The sequence below is a fragment of the Ictalurus punctatus genome, chromosome 11, assembly GCF_001660625.3.
Source record: "Ictalurus punctatus breed USDA103 chromosome 11, Coco_2.0, whole genome shotgun sequence".
Lineage (NCBI taxonomy): Eukaryota > Metazoa > Chordata > Actinopteri > Siluriformes > Ictaluridae > Ictalurus > Ictalurus punctatus.
In genome coordinates, this window is record NC_030426.2 from 19,273,688 (window position 1) to 19,291,198 (window position 17,511).

General features: G+C 41.2%; 1 protein-coding gene across 2 annotated transcripts in view; it reads right to left on the minus strand.

Moving 5' to 3' along the window:
* raver2 (ribonucleoprotein, PTB-binding 2) overlaps positions 1–17,511 on the minus strand; it is a 94,235-nt gene that overhangs the window by 49,269 nt on the left and 27,455 nt on the right. For both annotated transcript variants that reach the window (XM_053683569.1, XM_053683570.1), the window contains exon 3: positions 10,627–11,099. In XM_053683569.1, the coding sequence (XP_053539544.1) occupies positions 10,627–11,099 (473 nt within the window). The remainder of the gene's footprint in view (positions 1–10,626; positions 11,100–17,511) is intronic.

The following is a 17,511-nucleotide window of genomic DNA, read 5'->3' on the forward strand; positions in this document are numbered from 1 at the left end:
AGAGAGTGAGAGAGAGGGAGAAAGGAGAGAGAGTGAGAGAGAGGGAGAAAGGAGAGAGGGAGTAAGAGCGACAGAGTGATGAGAGAAAGGAGAGAGAGAAAGAAAGGAGAGAGAGTGAGAGAGAGGGAGAAAGGAGAGAGGGAGTAAGAGCGACAGTGATGGAGAGAAAGGAGAGAGAGAAAGGATAGACAGGAAGAAAGAGAGAAAAAGGAATGAGAGAATTTCTGCTAAGAACAAAGTAAGTCTGGGAGGATAAACGAAGAGAGAGATTGCGTGAGCATGTGTTATTGCAGGTTGCTTGTAGTCTACACAGGATTTGAGAAGCATTTCCAACATTAGGAACGTGACATTTCAATTCATCTATACGGCATTTGCAAAGCGCCTCTGCCTGTGCAAGCTCAGCGTCAGCGAGACAGTCTGCATGGCACGTTATGTAAAAAGCAGAGAAATATTCAAATATGTATATAATGCAGTTTATCGGCGGTTTGAACGTGAAATCCAAAGGGCAATTTTTTTTTGTTTTTGCTATACACTGAAGACATTTGGGTTTGAGCTCAAAAGATGAATTTGAGACGGTAGATCAGAATTTCAGCTTTCATTTCCTCATATCTACATTTAGACATGTAAAACAACTTAGAACAAGGCACCTTTGGTTTGAACCCGCCCATTTCTTCAAGTGATCAGAAATACTGGAACACGTGACTAACCAGGTGTGTCCTGTTAGACTGACTGTTTAATCAATAAATTAAATTAATAGCTCTGAACGTCTACTCTTGGCCCTGCGTTTCACCTGTGAAGACCGCATTTATTGTTGAAAAGGATAAACCAACATGTTTCCTCCTTTCAGAGAGCATACTCTGCTCTGATTGGTCAGATGTCCCAGCCTGTTATGATTGGTCTACCACTGTCAGCGTGTTTCAAAAAGGAAACGCCCACTACCATAACGACTTTCAGCTCCGTCTGTCAGCGAGCAGCCGATGAAGACCGGAGGCGGGGCTTTTAGTTACAAGCCTACATAGGTTAGTACAGGAAGTGAGTCTGGAATCACTAACGACTCGATTCAGCTGTTCAGAATCGGTTCATTCTTTGAGTCGTCGATAACTCAGTTTGTCGTGCGTTTAGAATTTTGAAACTTTGCAGACTTTTTTTTTTAACATTCACAAACAGCTCTAAAACACACTACATGAAAGGTAATATTTGCTAAACCATAATAGGTGCACTTTAAAGTCAAGTAAAAAGTGACTTGAAGCAGGCTGCTCTTTCTGGGAGTGTAACGCATAGTTACGTTATACACGGTACGACGGCCTTAAAAATAAAAAAAAAAGCAGTTAAATATAGTGATAAACTGAAAGGTTTGATATTTTTTTCTTGCGATGATGACTTTATTTGTCCATTACAGCGCTGGCATTTGCATGGAACTGCCCTTTGGGGCACCAACACAAACACACTGCTGCTTCTTTTCCCTACAGGCATGTTACATTGGGCTTCATCCTGCTGAGCTTCCCACACTACGAAGGGTCTGCACCAGCCATGTCCTACTGACCTTAAAACACACTAATCAATACTACTGTCTCACACACACACACACACACACACACACACACACACACATTACACACATTCCCTCAGGCTCTTTGTCTAGAATAATGTACTATATTTCTGACATTTAAATTACAAGCAGGTGCCCAGGATGGAGGGACTGTAGGAAAGCGTGCTCTTTGCACTTCCGAGCTTTATATGAAAAGGCCATGTGCTTGATTAAGACTAGATTATCTGAAAGCACTCGTGTTCTTTCCCCTACTTGGCATAACAGATATGTGAACCTATAACAATGTGGGTTAATACCGTATCACACATAGAGCATAACTAATCATATACATAAATAACATTGTTTTGCTTAATAATTAAGGAATAAAACACAAAAGGTGTGCAGTTATAGGAAAATAATCAGTGATTGGGTGGCGTGATGCAAAACTTTATCAGATTTACGCTGAAGTCGATTATTTTCCAATAACAGCATTTCCCGTTATGTTTTATTCCTCGTACACTACAGCAATTTGTCAACGATGACATTTTATTTATTAGCGAATGTCACGTCATGCTTTTTGACCATTTATATTCCCTGTTGAGGAATGTCTGTGAGACGAAAGACTAAAACATGTTGTCATGTTAATGAGAAGGCAGAAACCTCTGTCCTGAAGACTTTCCTGCGTCTTAATATGCCGTTACGAAGCGCCGACACTTCAGACTCCTTCCATCAATGCTCCTACACAAAGTTGTTACTATAGACACGATAATGTATTAGAACAGGCGCGTTAATATAAACCTGTGATTCCAATTACAACCTGCAGTATCGTCAGAGCGGCTGCTAGAAAATTCATCACACCTTCTGACCAATCAGAATCAAGAATTCAATAGCCCTCAATAGAAAAGAATTGAATAGTGATAGAACTGTGCTTTAAGGACGCTCATAAAAATCGAAAAAGTCATCTACGATTCCTGTACATTTAACCACCCTAGGTATGAAATGTGCATGCCCATTAATCTGTTTTTTTGGGGGGGGGTTTTTTGTCTTTAATTTATTTATTCATTTTCATATGGTTCATTTACATGTGATTCATTTTCATGAGATTCATATTCAAGCGATACATTTTCATGTGATTCATTTACGTTTGATTCATTTACATGTAATTCATTTTCATGAGATTCATATTCAGGTGATTCATTTACGTATGATTCATTTACATGTGATTCATTTACTAATTTGCTTCTCTTTAAATCCAGTTTTAGACTGTGATATTACAAAAGGTCTTTCCAGATTATTAATACATTAATCTGTTTAATCACATTTTATTGGCGATTTTTCATTTCCCCTGTCTCCACTATCGAGATTTGAAATGTTATACAGTCCAAACGTCTGAGAGCACGAGTGAAAATGCTTCTATTTTGCACTCTTTTCTACTTTAATACAACATTTTTCATTACACGTTATATCACTGACAACAACTTGAAAATATTTACATGAATTTCAGAGTTTCTTAGCATTTTGTACATCCCCCTTTTTTGTGTGCGCTCGAGCTGGCATGGACTCTAAACCATATGATCCATTTTTAGATCAAATCCATCGTCTGAACACAAGCTTCAATCAGTTAACACGATCAGTATCACAAATGTGCTCGCATTTAAATAGGTACATAGACATAGTGCAGAATCTTGAATATTAAATATTCAAAACATTGAACATTTACTTTCTATGTTTGAAATACTTCAGTATTCTTAAACCTTTTGCCTTTTGTTTATTTCCAGTTTTAAATAAATAAATAAATCAATCCCAGAGTTTCGCCGTGGTCTCGGACCCCCACTGTACGTTAATTAGCATGTTATTTGAATAATTTTTTTTAGGAACAGTCATGAAGCTATTTTATTTCCTACGCCTACTGGTGTTAGTAATATGGAAAGATTGGCTGACAGTAAGTCGTACCTCAAATAATTAAATGACAAATTCAGAATATTATCACTGCTCCTACTAACGTCTGGCATCCACCCAAAACGCACATCGCACTTATCGACTGAATCACACAGATTAGGCTGTGACTGTATTTAACATATCTCCTCATCACCCCTTCAAACCACTGGTCTGAATTTACCGACCGGGACTCCTGTGCTCTCACTAACACACACACACACATCACTGTGTCTGGTTGGATAAAAACTCCACTGGATTTGTATTGTAAAGCCTGAGAAAGTCCATGCAGAACTCCTCCTCCTGCACAACATGTCACGCAGTCTCGCTCCTGAAACCCTAAATCTAATCAGAGCACGAAGGTACCTTCAAGCAAAGATACAAATTTGGGAATATAAATTTTTCAAACGAACCAAACGTGGGCATAAATGATTCAAATTTAGAACAAAACCCGAAAGGATCAATATTAAAATTAACATCATATTAAACATTCATGAGGGTCTTGATTGCTGCCTAGCCAGCGTTATCAAGAAGGGAAGAAACATGTGACAAGCTCTTTGTGTGCATGTGTTTTTTAGGGGGGTGGCGGGGTGTTGTATTTGTGTGTAAGTTTGTTTAACAATATAAAGAGACAGAGATAAATGTTTCTCAGCCTGTATGAGGAATTCAGGCAAAAGATTAAAAGACGCAGACCTGACACACCGAGCTGATATTAAAGCACTAGCAGCAACCGAGTCTGGCTGCCCATGCGGTCACCACCTCACAGTACGCAACAGGGACATACCATTTTCATTTATGAATGTGCCAATCATATGGTTTTCTTTTTCAATAAATAAGCCTTTAATTACTTATCCGAATCTTTGCAAGCTTTTTTTTACCGACTTGTGAGAAACATCACGGACGTTATAGTGGCCTGCTTTAAGATAATTTATCTTACATTTGTTTTTATTAGCAATGTGCATTTTGGTCGTTTTTACATCTCGAGTGTATTATAAATTAAGCTCAATCCTCTCCTACATGATCGTGATTTGAGGATGGTGTGAGCTAAAAATAAAGTTTAGACAGCACAATGGAGAGAGAGAGAGAGAGAGAGAGAGAGAGAGAGACAGATAGATATGTACAGTCATGTGAAAAATAAGAAAATTCTTGGGGGTTTTTTTGACAAATTTGGACACGCAAACATTTGATCCTCTTTGAAAGAGTGCCTATAAATAATAAAGTTGATACAATCGACACATTTTGTAGTAATTTCCAGTCATTTCTGCTAAAAGGGACAATACTAGCTTCTGAGGCCAGGGGTGTACTTACTTTTTCCACATAAGAACATCACATCTATTGATATTTCTGTTGAAGAAATGACAGAAAAAGCTCATTTTCCTTGTGGTTTTGGTCAAGTATATCAACTTTATTAATAGGCACCGTTTCAAAGATGATCAAATGTTTGCTTGTCTAAATATGTAAAAAAAAAAAAAGCCAACAATTTCCATGGGGTGTACTTATTTTTTCACATGCTGCATATATATATCACCAATTCAGTGTGGAAATTGTCCCCCCCCCCTTTGGCTAGCTTCATGCAAAGATCATGTTGTATAAAGAGCTAGATTAAGACACACGGTGGTAAAACCCATCAGTCTGCATAAAGCTACGTCTAAAACCTTGCTAGTTAAATGTGATTTCCTCACACCGTGAATGTCAAGCTTTGATCAAGCTGTTGTAGAGTCACGTGGCGTAGAGAAACAGACATGAGCCTCATCAATTCAGTTTGTAATCAGATACCGGCTGACAAAATGTCTGCTCCTGCACCACAGTTGGAATAAAATCTTTAAATCCGATTTACTCCTTTTCACTTCTGAGGGTAACCAGAATTTCAAATGCTATAACTTTACTTCTGGTTGAGACACAGGAAAAAAAAAAAAAAAAAAAAAAAACATATTTCAGTTCAGGAAGGCCTGTCAGCCAATCACGGTGCAGCAACGCAATGCCTAACACCATGCAGAGACAGGTCAAGAGCTTCGGTTAATGTTCACATCAAACATCAGAAGGGGGAAAAAGTCTGATCTCTGTGACTTTAACCTTGGTGTGGTTGATGGTGACAGGCTGGATTGAGTATTTCAGAATCAGTCTCTAGAGTTGTGCGTAGAATGGTGCGGAAAAACAAAAAACACTGAGCGAGTGATAGGTTTGTGGGTGGTGTTACGCCACGGCCAGCAGATGGCACTGCGGCACGGCTTCTGACTGGTCACGTGACTCTTTTGTTTTCGTTTGCTTCCTGCTTGGACATTGATTTAAGTCTGATCCTGTCTCTGATTTGCCCCAGGTGTCCATGTTTTGGTTTGAATATGTTGACTATTTAAACCCCTCCGTGACTGCGCACTTCGCGCAGTTTTATTTGGTTTACATTTGTCATGGCGAGGAAGTATGACGGTATGTGCTAACGTGTAGCATGCTAGCGGTCGCAGCTAGATGTCCAGAGTTTGTATAGTCAGTCGAGACCGCGCTCCCTGTGTTCTGTTTGTCTGCTAATTAATAAAGACTTTGACCTGCATCCGCCTCCAGTCCCGTTTCGTAACAGGTGGAAACACCTTGTTGATAAGAGAGGCCAGAGACGAATGGCCAGATTGGTTTGAAATGCAAGGAAGGATATATTAACTCAAAGAATCACTCTTTAAAACCGTGGTGATCAGAAAAGCATCTCAGCATGCACAAAACATCAAACCATGAAGTGGATGGGCTACAACAGCAGAAGGCCACATCAGGTTCCACTCCTATCAGCCAATAACAACAATCTGAGGCTATCATGGGGACAGACTCACCCAAACTGGACAGTTGAAGATTAGAAGATCAAAAAAATCTGCTATTTTTCCAGTCTTTATCTGTCCAGTATGGGTGAGTCTGTGCTCATGATAGCCTCAGATTCTTGTTCTTGGCTGACAGGAATGGAACCTGATGTGATCTTCTACTGTTGTAGCCCATCCACCATCAGCCTGCAGACCCTCTGCTCATAGAATGGTTTTGTACCATTCTGTGTAAACTCTAGAGACATTCTCTCTTACTGATACAGTGTTTCACACCAGTACTGGCCTGAGTATTTCTGAATTGAGATGTAGCGTGAAAAACTCCCTTATTTACGTTACTGTGAATCTGTTTAAATGCTCTGCGCTGCTATTTCAATGCAAAAAATAAAGCTAGTTACAGCAGATAAGCAAACATTGAGAGGTGTTAAGCAGATAAGCAGATGAGAAGTGTGCTCCTCTGGGAGAATCGTTGATTGCTTTGCCTTCTTCTGTTTCTCTTCTCCTGCACTGATTTGCTGAGGTCTCCTGACTGAACAGCAAATCAGAGAACTCATTCTCCTTCTGGTCTCTGATGCTGATTTAAGATGCTAAGTCAGCTCAAATGGGCATCAAACAAGGGTGACCTAGTGCCAGCAGTGAAGCATACACTGCAAAAACTATATCAGACAGTCAGCTCAGTGTGTCAGGATCCGGCGACGGACAGCGTTTCATGCAGATGGATTGTGTATTTGTGTCCTTATGAGAAATAAATATTTGGAAGCTGATTTACTTTGGCCATCGTGCTTGCTAGGCGATTAAGATTAATTAAACGGAAATCTCCTTTCTCTCAAACCAAAGGTTAGGAAAGGCCTTAGTGTTATTTATTGAAACTGGAAAAAAAAACAAAAAACCAGATGCTTAGTCAGAAGCAGGGAGCATGGTGGATTAGTGCTTAGCAGGTTTGCCTCGCACCTCCAGGGTTGGGGGTTCGATTCCTGTCTCCACCCTGTGTGTGCAGAGTTTGCATGTTCTCCCTGTGCTTCGGGGGTTTCCTCCGGGTTTTCCAATTTCCTCCCCAGTCCAATGACATGCATTGTAGGCTGACTGCCATCTCCAAATTGCCCACAGTGAGCGATTGTTCCCTGCACCCTGTCCAGGGTGTCCCCCACCCCCACATAGTGCCCCAAGTCCCCTGGGATAGCCTCCAGGTTCCACTGTGCATAAGGAAAAGTTGCGCTCCCTAGAGCTTTTCAAATGGGCTTTTCACAATCTAATAGACATTACTGTAAAATGTATGTGCACACATATACATATATAAAATTTAAAAACATTGCCCTGTATATTTATTTTTGGTTTAAAAAAAGTTTATTGCTCATGAATTGTTTTGGTATTTTTTGAGGACGGTTTTTAATTAATTAATTATCCCCATCTTGTTCTTTTAATGACTTTGTCATTTTGATATAACCAGGGTGTATATTAAATATTCTTAACACCGGTAAGTTTTGCATCGGCTTTAAAAGAAAAAATAAAAATAAAGAAAGGAATACAGATAAGCAACAAGGGAACCAACCAACCGTACTCTCAGCCTGAAACACTATGACGAACAGAAACTAGGCACTCACAATTATGCAAATTACTGCCTAATATCTCTGTGCGTGCGGGCCTACGCATCCATATTCACCACGCCACAGTGTCGTTTCAGACAGCTCTAATGTCTGGAATCTTCCGTGTGGAGGCGACCTCTCTCATTTTCTCTACGTCGGAACAATGCTGACGCATTAGAGCAAACACCTCAGACGCTGAAAAGCACTAGACAGCTAGAGAGACAGAGTAGCTTGAAAGGACAGCTCACACACCCACACACTGTACAGGAAGTGAACAAAAAAAAAAAAAAAAAAAAAAAACCTGGGAGAAATATCAGAAGAATGATAAATGTAATTACTCAGACAACAATTTGAAACCCTGGTGCTCACATCAGTCATGTAACATGACTATTGTTTCACAGGAAATGACCCAACCTAACGGTGATCGCCCATTTGTACTTGGACACTGTTTTGTTCAATATGATTTGACTGTGAGGAGATCAGATTTGGATTTTGCTAACATCACTCAGTGATTAAGGCCTTGAGAACCACCAAAATAATGATTATTAACAAGCACTGCAGCTTCTTACTTCTCATATTCTGACGTTTAAGTGCTTTCTACTAGTATCAGGTCCATCAGAGTCCACCTTTGTCGAGTTCGACTCGAGACCAAGTCTTTAACCAATCGAGTCCGAGTCCAGAGAGTAATTCAACTGAGAGAAGATTTGAAATTGCAATTGTAAACCCAACACTGTTAAATTAATATTTGAACCTTCACAAACCAATGACAACCTAAACGTGAGAAGAAAAAAAAAATACAACTATTACATCTTGCCATTTAATATTTTTATTTCATGTCATCGGAACCGCAACTAGTTTTTAATATATTGCAAGTGAATGAAAATACAATTAAACCTATTTTGTTATTGTATTGTGTCCTCCAGTTCGAGTTGACATTTCAATTATTTGATGCCTCTCCGCCACAGTTAAATAGATCGGGAACGAGAGCGAGTACAGAGCAGAGGTAAATTTAGCAGCATGTCACAACAAACTTCATGCTTTATTACTGCTACAGTACATTTCCCATTTTACGTGAAATTCACCATTTATGTGGAATCACCGAACGCTGATGTTTAGGGGCGAGCGATACGACTACAATCTTATTTCACCATAAAGTTTCTCGGGTAGGTCCTTCAGTAATATTCTAGTAAGAAATACTAGGGAAATTGAATAAAGCGATTCAATGTAAAATAAAGTAGTCTTCACTGTTTGACTGGTACAGTGATTCTTAGTCAATTTACTGAAGTCATTCAGTCGAATGAGTGAGTGAGTGAGTGATTTTCTTACATTTTTACATTTATGGCATTTGGCAGACGCCCTTATCCAGTGCGATGTACATTTTTATTTCATTTATACATCTGAGCATTAGAGGGTTAAGGGCCTTGCCCATTTTCTCTTTGTCTTTTGTTGTTTGATTAACATTAATGACAAAGACAACGGCAGGTTTATTATTAGACTTCTGTCCCTTTAAGAGCTAACGCACAGATCTAATATACTGACGCACGTCGGATTACTTTCCCGACTGTTTACATTCACTTAAAACTGTGTTTGCATGAATTTCGTGTTCGTCGGCCAGAAATGCATTTTGACATTGAAGCGTGTATTTATTTGATTCGTCCCAGTGTAATAAAGAGAACTCGCACGATGAGGCGGAATTCTGTGCACGTGCTCCGGGAGACGTTCAATAATTTCTCGTTATGTTAATCTTATGTATTCTTTTCATGTGTCACGCGACACGGGCTCGACTGTGCTCGAGTCCAAAATGTCCCGATTCGGGGCTGGTTCATGCGTGACAAGTCCAAATTCGTTCATATTCGGAGTCCGAGTCAGGGATCGAGTACCCTAAATCTAATGATTTTGGTCTGGTTTTATTGGGAGATGATTGAAAAGACCGCTTCCTGGAATTTCTTTCTTCTGAGGATAAAGATTGAAACGTATTTTCCCCACATGATATACTGTAGCAGAATCTTTTCATGCATGTCAATTCAGATGGCATATATATTACCTGGAGTTATTTTCAACACTAGACTAAAAGGACTACCATCCCATCGATACATTACCCCACCTTGTCATGTAAAACTAATCCAGTACCAAAAAGCCTTAAGCATGCCGACCATCAGAGAGCTGCTGCGTAATTGAGCTGTCTAAAGTAAAGACGAAGCCTCAAAGCATAGGCTAACTCAGAGTAGGTTGGTCGAAGCATTGTGATCTTCATCCACCTCCAACACTTCTGAATATGACTATAGTGTGGGTGTAGCTCTGGAGCTTCATGTCTCGGTCAGGGTGAGAGTATCGATTAGTGTGTTGGCGAAAAACGCTTCTAGCAGCAAGGCTAACATCAGTCCTGGCCTCTGAGATATAAAAGGGTTTTGATTAGGATGAAGAAACATGATCCGGCATCACACGATCCACTCAGATTCTGGATGGAGTATTGATTCGCAGCGATTGGCAGGGTAGAGAACAACTGCTGTATTAACACTAAAGAGAACTCAAAATGAGAGTTCCGACACTCCGAGTCTGGACACGCACACACACACACACGAAGAAGAGAGACATATTATTCGCTCTATCATGAACTGTAAATTGCAGCTAGAACCCGTACAAGGTTGGTAATTTTACACAGCAAAGGAGTATCTTCCCTCCATTACAGCGAGTACAATTATCAACCTCTCTCTCCACAAGCACGTGGGAAAGTCATTCATTCCGTAAGCCTGTGTGCTAACTCGCTCCAATCTCTGTGGCTCACCTGGCAGAAGACGGGTTTGTAGTGCTCAGAAAAGATGTGCGTTAGCTCTTCAGAGCTGTCAAAGTCCACGGGCAGCCGCTCCACGCACAGGCATTTGGAGTGGATGTGCTGGGCCGTGCTGAGCTGGTTGACGTCACTCCACTGCACCATAAGCAAGCGGTCGCCCTGCACTTTACCCAGCAGCTCCAAGCGAGCCCTGGAGGCCGAGTCCTTCTTCATGTACTCCACAAAGCCGTAGCCCTTGGAGTGGCCCGTTAGCTCGCTGTAGACGAGGAAGCAGCGCTCGATGTTGCCGTAGGAGCGCACCAGTTCCTGGAACTGTGTGCCCGTGAACGTGTGAGGCAGGTTGGTGACGCACAGCAGCGAGTCGGTGGGCTGCAGCTGGACGCTGATGTCACGACCACGCACCGACGTCTGGTGCAGTGAACGGATGGCGTCCTGCGCCTGGTCGCCATTTAGGAGTGTTACAAAAGCTGGCAGGACACACACAAACACAGATAAACATCAATATACATATACAAAGACCAGGTCAAATGCAAAGACACTGAACAGGAATAATCACCGAAGGACATAAGAAGGATTGGGTAAAGTATACAAAAAATATACACGGGTTTAGTCGATTACGAAAAGACTTCAAACTTATCAACTCACAAAGCGTGGAATAACACACTAATACGTTAACACCAAACAAGTATCACAAAGAAAAGCAGCTCGTACGGCAAATGTCAGGGAAGTGTTCAGGGGGGGTTCCCCATGGCTCGCCACTGGGGACGCTTTAAATTTTTAATTCTGTTTTACCTCTTAAAGGCTTTTGACACCAGATGAGTCACGTCAAGACGTCACACGAATCTATTTTAACAAGCATTTCAATCCACATCTGCCATCTCAGAGGCACGTCTAATTTGAGCTGACCTTGTTTTCTACTTCCTCTATATTATTATTATTATTATTATTATTATTTTGCTGGTGTAAACTCCATAGAAATGAGAGCTGCAACAACTGATCGATAAAAATCAATAATAATCGATTATGAAAATCGTTGTCAACGAATCTCATTATCGAATAGTCTGTGTACGTGCGCTGCGTTTACCCTCTACGTCACTCCTGTTCCGAAAACACGCCTCGGAGAGTAAATACTAAAATTGTGTCCCAAATGTCGTACTATACACTTACACTATGCACTGTGTACTCTACCGTCTAGTGTGTGAATTTTAGAAAGGTGATATCATCTTGAATGGAACACTAGCGTTTTTTTTTTTACTAGCCGGAAGTAGAAGCCACTTAATAGTTGACAGCGCATGACATCATACGCGCATAATGCGACGCCGCTAGTTTTAGCAGATAGCCAGAGTCACAGACAATGACTTTCTTCAGTTTACTGTTTATATACTTAGTTATATATTTAAATTATATATATTCTGTAATAATATAATATAGATTATTTAATCATATATATTCTGGTGTGTGTTTGTGCGTGTGTGTATTGGGTTCTTTTCTGTTTTGGGCAAACAGTTGTGTAAAGTTTATATTTGTAACACTCAGTTTCCATCCGTCCATCCATCTTCTACAGCTTACGGGGAACCTGGAGCCTATCCCAGGGAGCATCGGGCACAAGGGAGGGTACACCCTGGACAGGGTGCCAGTCCATCGCAGGGCACAATCACATACATACTCACACACACAACCATTCATACACTATGGAGACTTTAGACACACCAATGCATACCAACCATACATGTCTTTGGACTGGGGGAGGAAACCAGAGTACCCGGAGGAAACCCCCGCAGCACGGGGAGAACATGCAAACTCCGCGCACACATGGAACCGGCGGGACTCGAACCCCGGACCCTGGAGGTGTGAGGCGAACGTGCTAACCACAAAGCCACCATGCACCCCAACACTCAGTTTGTGGATTTTATTTTAAATAAACGGGGAAAAAACTGGTACTGAAAGTTTACCGATTAATTGAAAAAATAAAATCAACCAACTAATCGATTACGAAAACAGTTGTTGCAGCCCTAGTAGAAATCCAATGAAATCCCCCAAACCCCATCTTTTTAATAAACTTTACAATTAATTTAAAATCACAATCTACAAAGAAGTCATGGATGCTTTGACTGTCATTTTAAACCAACAGCAAGAAACAAAGTAAACACAAATATACTGGTTGTTCGCTGTCCCACTGTTTCGGGTCATGTTTTTGGCGAACGATTTTGTAATTATAGCTGGCGGATTGCTATGGGCAAAACAGGCTTAGTAATTAAAGCTTGAGAGCAAGCAAGACTTAGCATTGTGAGTTCCTCTTCTTTTGTTTTGCTGGGGGTTTTTTTTGGGGTGCTTTACACAGTCTTTTGTATTTTGTAACAAAAAAGGCACCTATTACCATGGAGTATGGAGCAGATCCCCTACTTATATTCGATGATATAATACTGTATACCAGTACGAGATACAAAGACATTTATACAGGAAAGTAAGAAAGTAATGAGCAACAGTAGAACTGCAATTAGTAATCAAGAGAATTCATTTGACATGGCTGAGAGGGGGTTATCGGCAGGGAGAGACTTACTCCGTTAATGACAACAAGAAATAAACAGTTAATGCACTATATGGGTAAACGTTTGTGGTCACCTGACCATCACACCTATATATAGGTGTTTCTTCCCCAGACTGTTGCCCCAAAGTTAGAAGCACACTATTGTATAGAATATCTCTGTGTACTGTACCATTAAGATTTCCCTTCACTGGAACTAATGGGGTCAAACATGTTCCAGCATGACAAAGCCTCTGTCTACAACGCAAGCTCCATGAAGACATGCTTTGCCAAGTTTGAAGAGTGGAAGAACTCGAGTGTCCTGCACAGAGCCCCGAACACCTCCACCCCACTGAACACCTTTGGGATGAATTGGAACACCGACTGCACCCCAGGCCTCCTCACTCAACATCAGTACCTGATCTCACTAATGCCCTTGAGGATGAATGATCCCAAACCACCCCCCCCCCCCCCCCCAGTCACGCTCCAAAATCTAATGGAAAGAATTCCCAGAAGAGTGGAGGTTCTTCTAACAGGAACGAGGGACTAAATCTGGAATGGGATGTTCAAAAAGCACATGACTGTTATGGTCAAGAGTGCACAAACTTTTAGAAAGAAAAGCAAATTGTAAATTCACCTGATCTTCAAATTCTGCAGTTACCTAAACAGATTCAAACCGAAGCGTGCTGTGTGAATTTGGGGTAAATAAAGTCCACATTTATTCCAAAAAGTGATGCTGACAGACAGTTATGGTTTCTGTAGGTTTTGGTATTATGATTACTTCCTTTTCCAAATCCTTAGCACAAAACACTGGACTATCAGTTGGAGGAAAACACAGCTCCAATCAGCAGCTGACAGCTATTGCTGAAACCTTAATGATTACTCTGGTGTTGATGTAGTACTCGCAAAATCCTAAACAAAGAGTTGTCTTCGTTCTTCAAGAGGTGGCTTTAATGGAAGGAACTAACATGTCCAGGAACTAACTCAAAATGTACAGCTTCTCAACACTGATGCTGAAATAACGATGACCAGTTTAGATCCGTGTCAAGGGCGGATAAAAGTAGCATTAAATGCTGTGTTTCTTAAATACTTTCGTAAATCCCCCGATTATCCTTCATCCCCTCTTTTGCTCAGAGCCTCATCCCGAAGGCTGTATTTCCTGTATAAAGATTGGCAACAATATGCTCAGACATGCGAGCAGATGACAATAAATGTAGCTTGACTGAATTTTTTTTTTTTTTTTATTACTACAAAGAAAGCCTAGAACAAAGGATCTCAAAAAGCTTATAGAATAATCTTATAATTCACAGCAATTCGCTTGTGACAGGCTCGCGACGGCCATTTTAAAAATCACAAAAAGAGACTTGATTATAGGCTTTGTCTATAAGCGTGACAATTCTTACTTTTTCTTTTTTTTCTTCTTTCCGCTCCAGCAAGCAGGGGGAGGAGGGAAATTTATTGAAGTGGCTTAAAGCCTGTAATTCTTCTGCCATGAGACGGCTATAGTAATTCATCAAGAATACATGAGCATGAATCTTTTGTGGTGAACACAAAAGTCCAGTATCGGAAGATGACTGCAGGTGACTCCGTGTCCTGATGGTCGACATTACTACTGCACGTGTCACGATGTTCAGCTGTTATTTGTAAAGCCTGAGCTGTATGCATTCTTTATTTCCCTAATGTTTTCTTTGTTGACCTGCATTCATTGAGCTTGTTAAGGTTTCAGGGGTCCTCTCAGCTTGTATCATGGCGCTATCCATATCCCGCTCCCCACCTTTCACAGACGTACAAAATGGGCTGTTCTGACATTGCGAACAACAGAGCCCATTAGAGCTCATCAGCACTTATTAAGCCGGAGTGTGAAGATCACGGCATGTAAAGCATGAAGATTTTGCATTCCCTCTCCTTAATGGATCTGAGAAATAATACAGATGCCTCTTCCCGTCCTCATTAATGGCTTCTAGACGTCATTACTCCTGACTGTGCCATCAGTGCATGCAAAACATGCTGATTTTGAGTCACGACTGCCAACTGGAGCTGTGGCAAAGTGAATATTACACGCTCTGCCCCAACACCGTGGCTCGTTATGGCTCGTTAGGACTCGACGAGGCCGATTGTCATTACCAGATGGCAGGAGGGTGACCACTGAGTTTTGGATCTTAGGGCTGAGATTTGATAGAGTGTCGTCCTCCTGCGGTTACTGTTGCTAGGAAAGCGCAAACAATCCTTCACCTGCTGCTGCATGGCAGAATAATAATGAGAGACTCTTGGAGTCACAGTTTCTTGTAGAGCTATGGAACACAAACAATACATGTGAAATGTGAAATATAAAACCTGGACACAGAGACCGAATTCTCGACCTGCTGCAATATAACATGTCCGTTAACATTGAAAATTAAAATACACATCTCCCATACGCACAAAAGAAGTAATCAACCGCGCATGAAAGCAGCATCCTCCAGGCTATCTCTCCAAGGGTGGACAAGCTAGAGTCCAGGCTATTAGACAATCCCTAGAGGAGGTTTTTTTTGTGATTGCTGTGGCGAAAAATGCTTGATTTTGCTGTAGCTTTGTTCCAAATTGCAAGCGCCTCAGAATATTGCACAGTTGCCTTGATATATTCAGGATTTTATGGACATGCCAGTGATCCTGACCCTTTCTGCTCTCCGGACCTGCCTGATCCATCCTGATGCTCTACCTCTGGATGGCGCTCTCATCAACTGGAGGCTACAGCCTGGAGATTGCTGAGGATGGTACCGCTTGAAGTACTATGGAAATGGTTTTGGACCTCAATTCCACATGGACGTTCTCGCTGTGGTGGCTGGGACTATGGTTGCTGCTATGGCCTCGGGACTGCAATTACCACATGCAGTTTCACACTCAGGTCTCATTTAGTGAACAGTGGACTAGTTCAACAAAGACTTCATGTTAAAACCATAATGAACTTTCTTTTACTTTCACACTATCCGTTGTTACCCAGATGAGGATGGGTTCCCTTCTGAGTCGGGTTCCTCTCATGTTTTCTTCCTCAAATTATCTTAGGGAGTTGTTCCTCACCACCGTCGCCACCGGCTCGCTCAATAGGGATAAATTCACACACTTAAAATCTGTATCCTGTGTTTATATGTTTCGGTAAAGCTGCTTTGAGACAATGACGGTTGTAAAAAGCGCTATACAAATAAAATTGAATTGAATTTTCATTTCTGCGATTACAACATCCTGGACGGACTGATTAGGTATTTATTCATAGTTACCTGGTGAACAAGTAGTTTCAACGACCATTCTACTGTTGAACGTAACACAGTTCACACTGATGCGATGCAATGCACCTTGATGCAGCAACTATAAGCAACAGCACCAGTTCTCGTTCCAAACCCCACCTCCTGCTGCACTACACACATCCACCAGCCATGACCTGGTTGACAGAATGAGTTTTATGTTTATTTTAGCCGGATTAATTAGGGCACACAGACGATCTTCAGGAATCAGGAATACGTAGGAATGCGGAAAAACCCAAAGCTTGCAAAGCTTCCAGATAACTCCCCTGCCGTCAGAACATGAAGTCAGCTTACGGTGAAACATAATGAGAGAAAAGAAAGATGCTAGCCAGACTCTAATATCTTGTACATAAATGTGATGACTGAACACCACAGCTCATAGCCAAAACGTCAGCCAACGACTTGATCAATTTTTTAAAAAATTTTCAAGAACGCAAATATGATGTGCTACGTTAGAAACTTGGTTAGAAGAAGATAATGATCTTATACTACTTCGTTTCTCTTAGTCTATACGAACTCAACTGATTAATAGCTTATTGTATATTATTACATAACGTTAGCTACTAAGCAAAACTGGGCAGCACACGGCGCTAATGATTTTATTACTACATTGTAAAATCAGCTTAACTACACAGATACCAGAAGCATATACCTGATGAGCTCTCTTCTACTTATAAGGGCCACCGACACATTTTCCTCGTTGATCCATTTTATAAGAGTATGTAACACTTCCCTTTGCTTCAGAGGGAAATGGTGAAACGGGAGGCAGGCTTCGGACAACTCTTTATTTTCCTTTTCACTTTTCAGCGACTTTATTTCACTACACAGGCGCACACATACACGCTCGGCTCTGTGCTGCTCGGCTCTCCCTCTTCCACCTGTCACGGGCTTTCTCAAGGCACAATGAGATACACATAAGTAAACTGGCGGTAATAAGACACAGGTGAAAATCATGACGCGTTACCTGCCGGTTCGACCCGCCTCCTGTCCATCCACAGCCGACGCTCGGCCACGCCCCCACTGCCACAGTGTACAGTTAAACACCATAGCTTATCTTTTTCCATAGGCAGTTTGTCT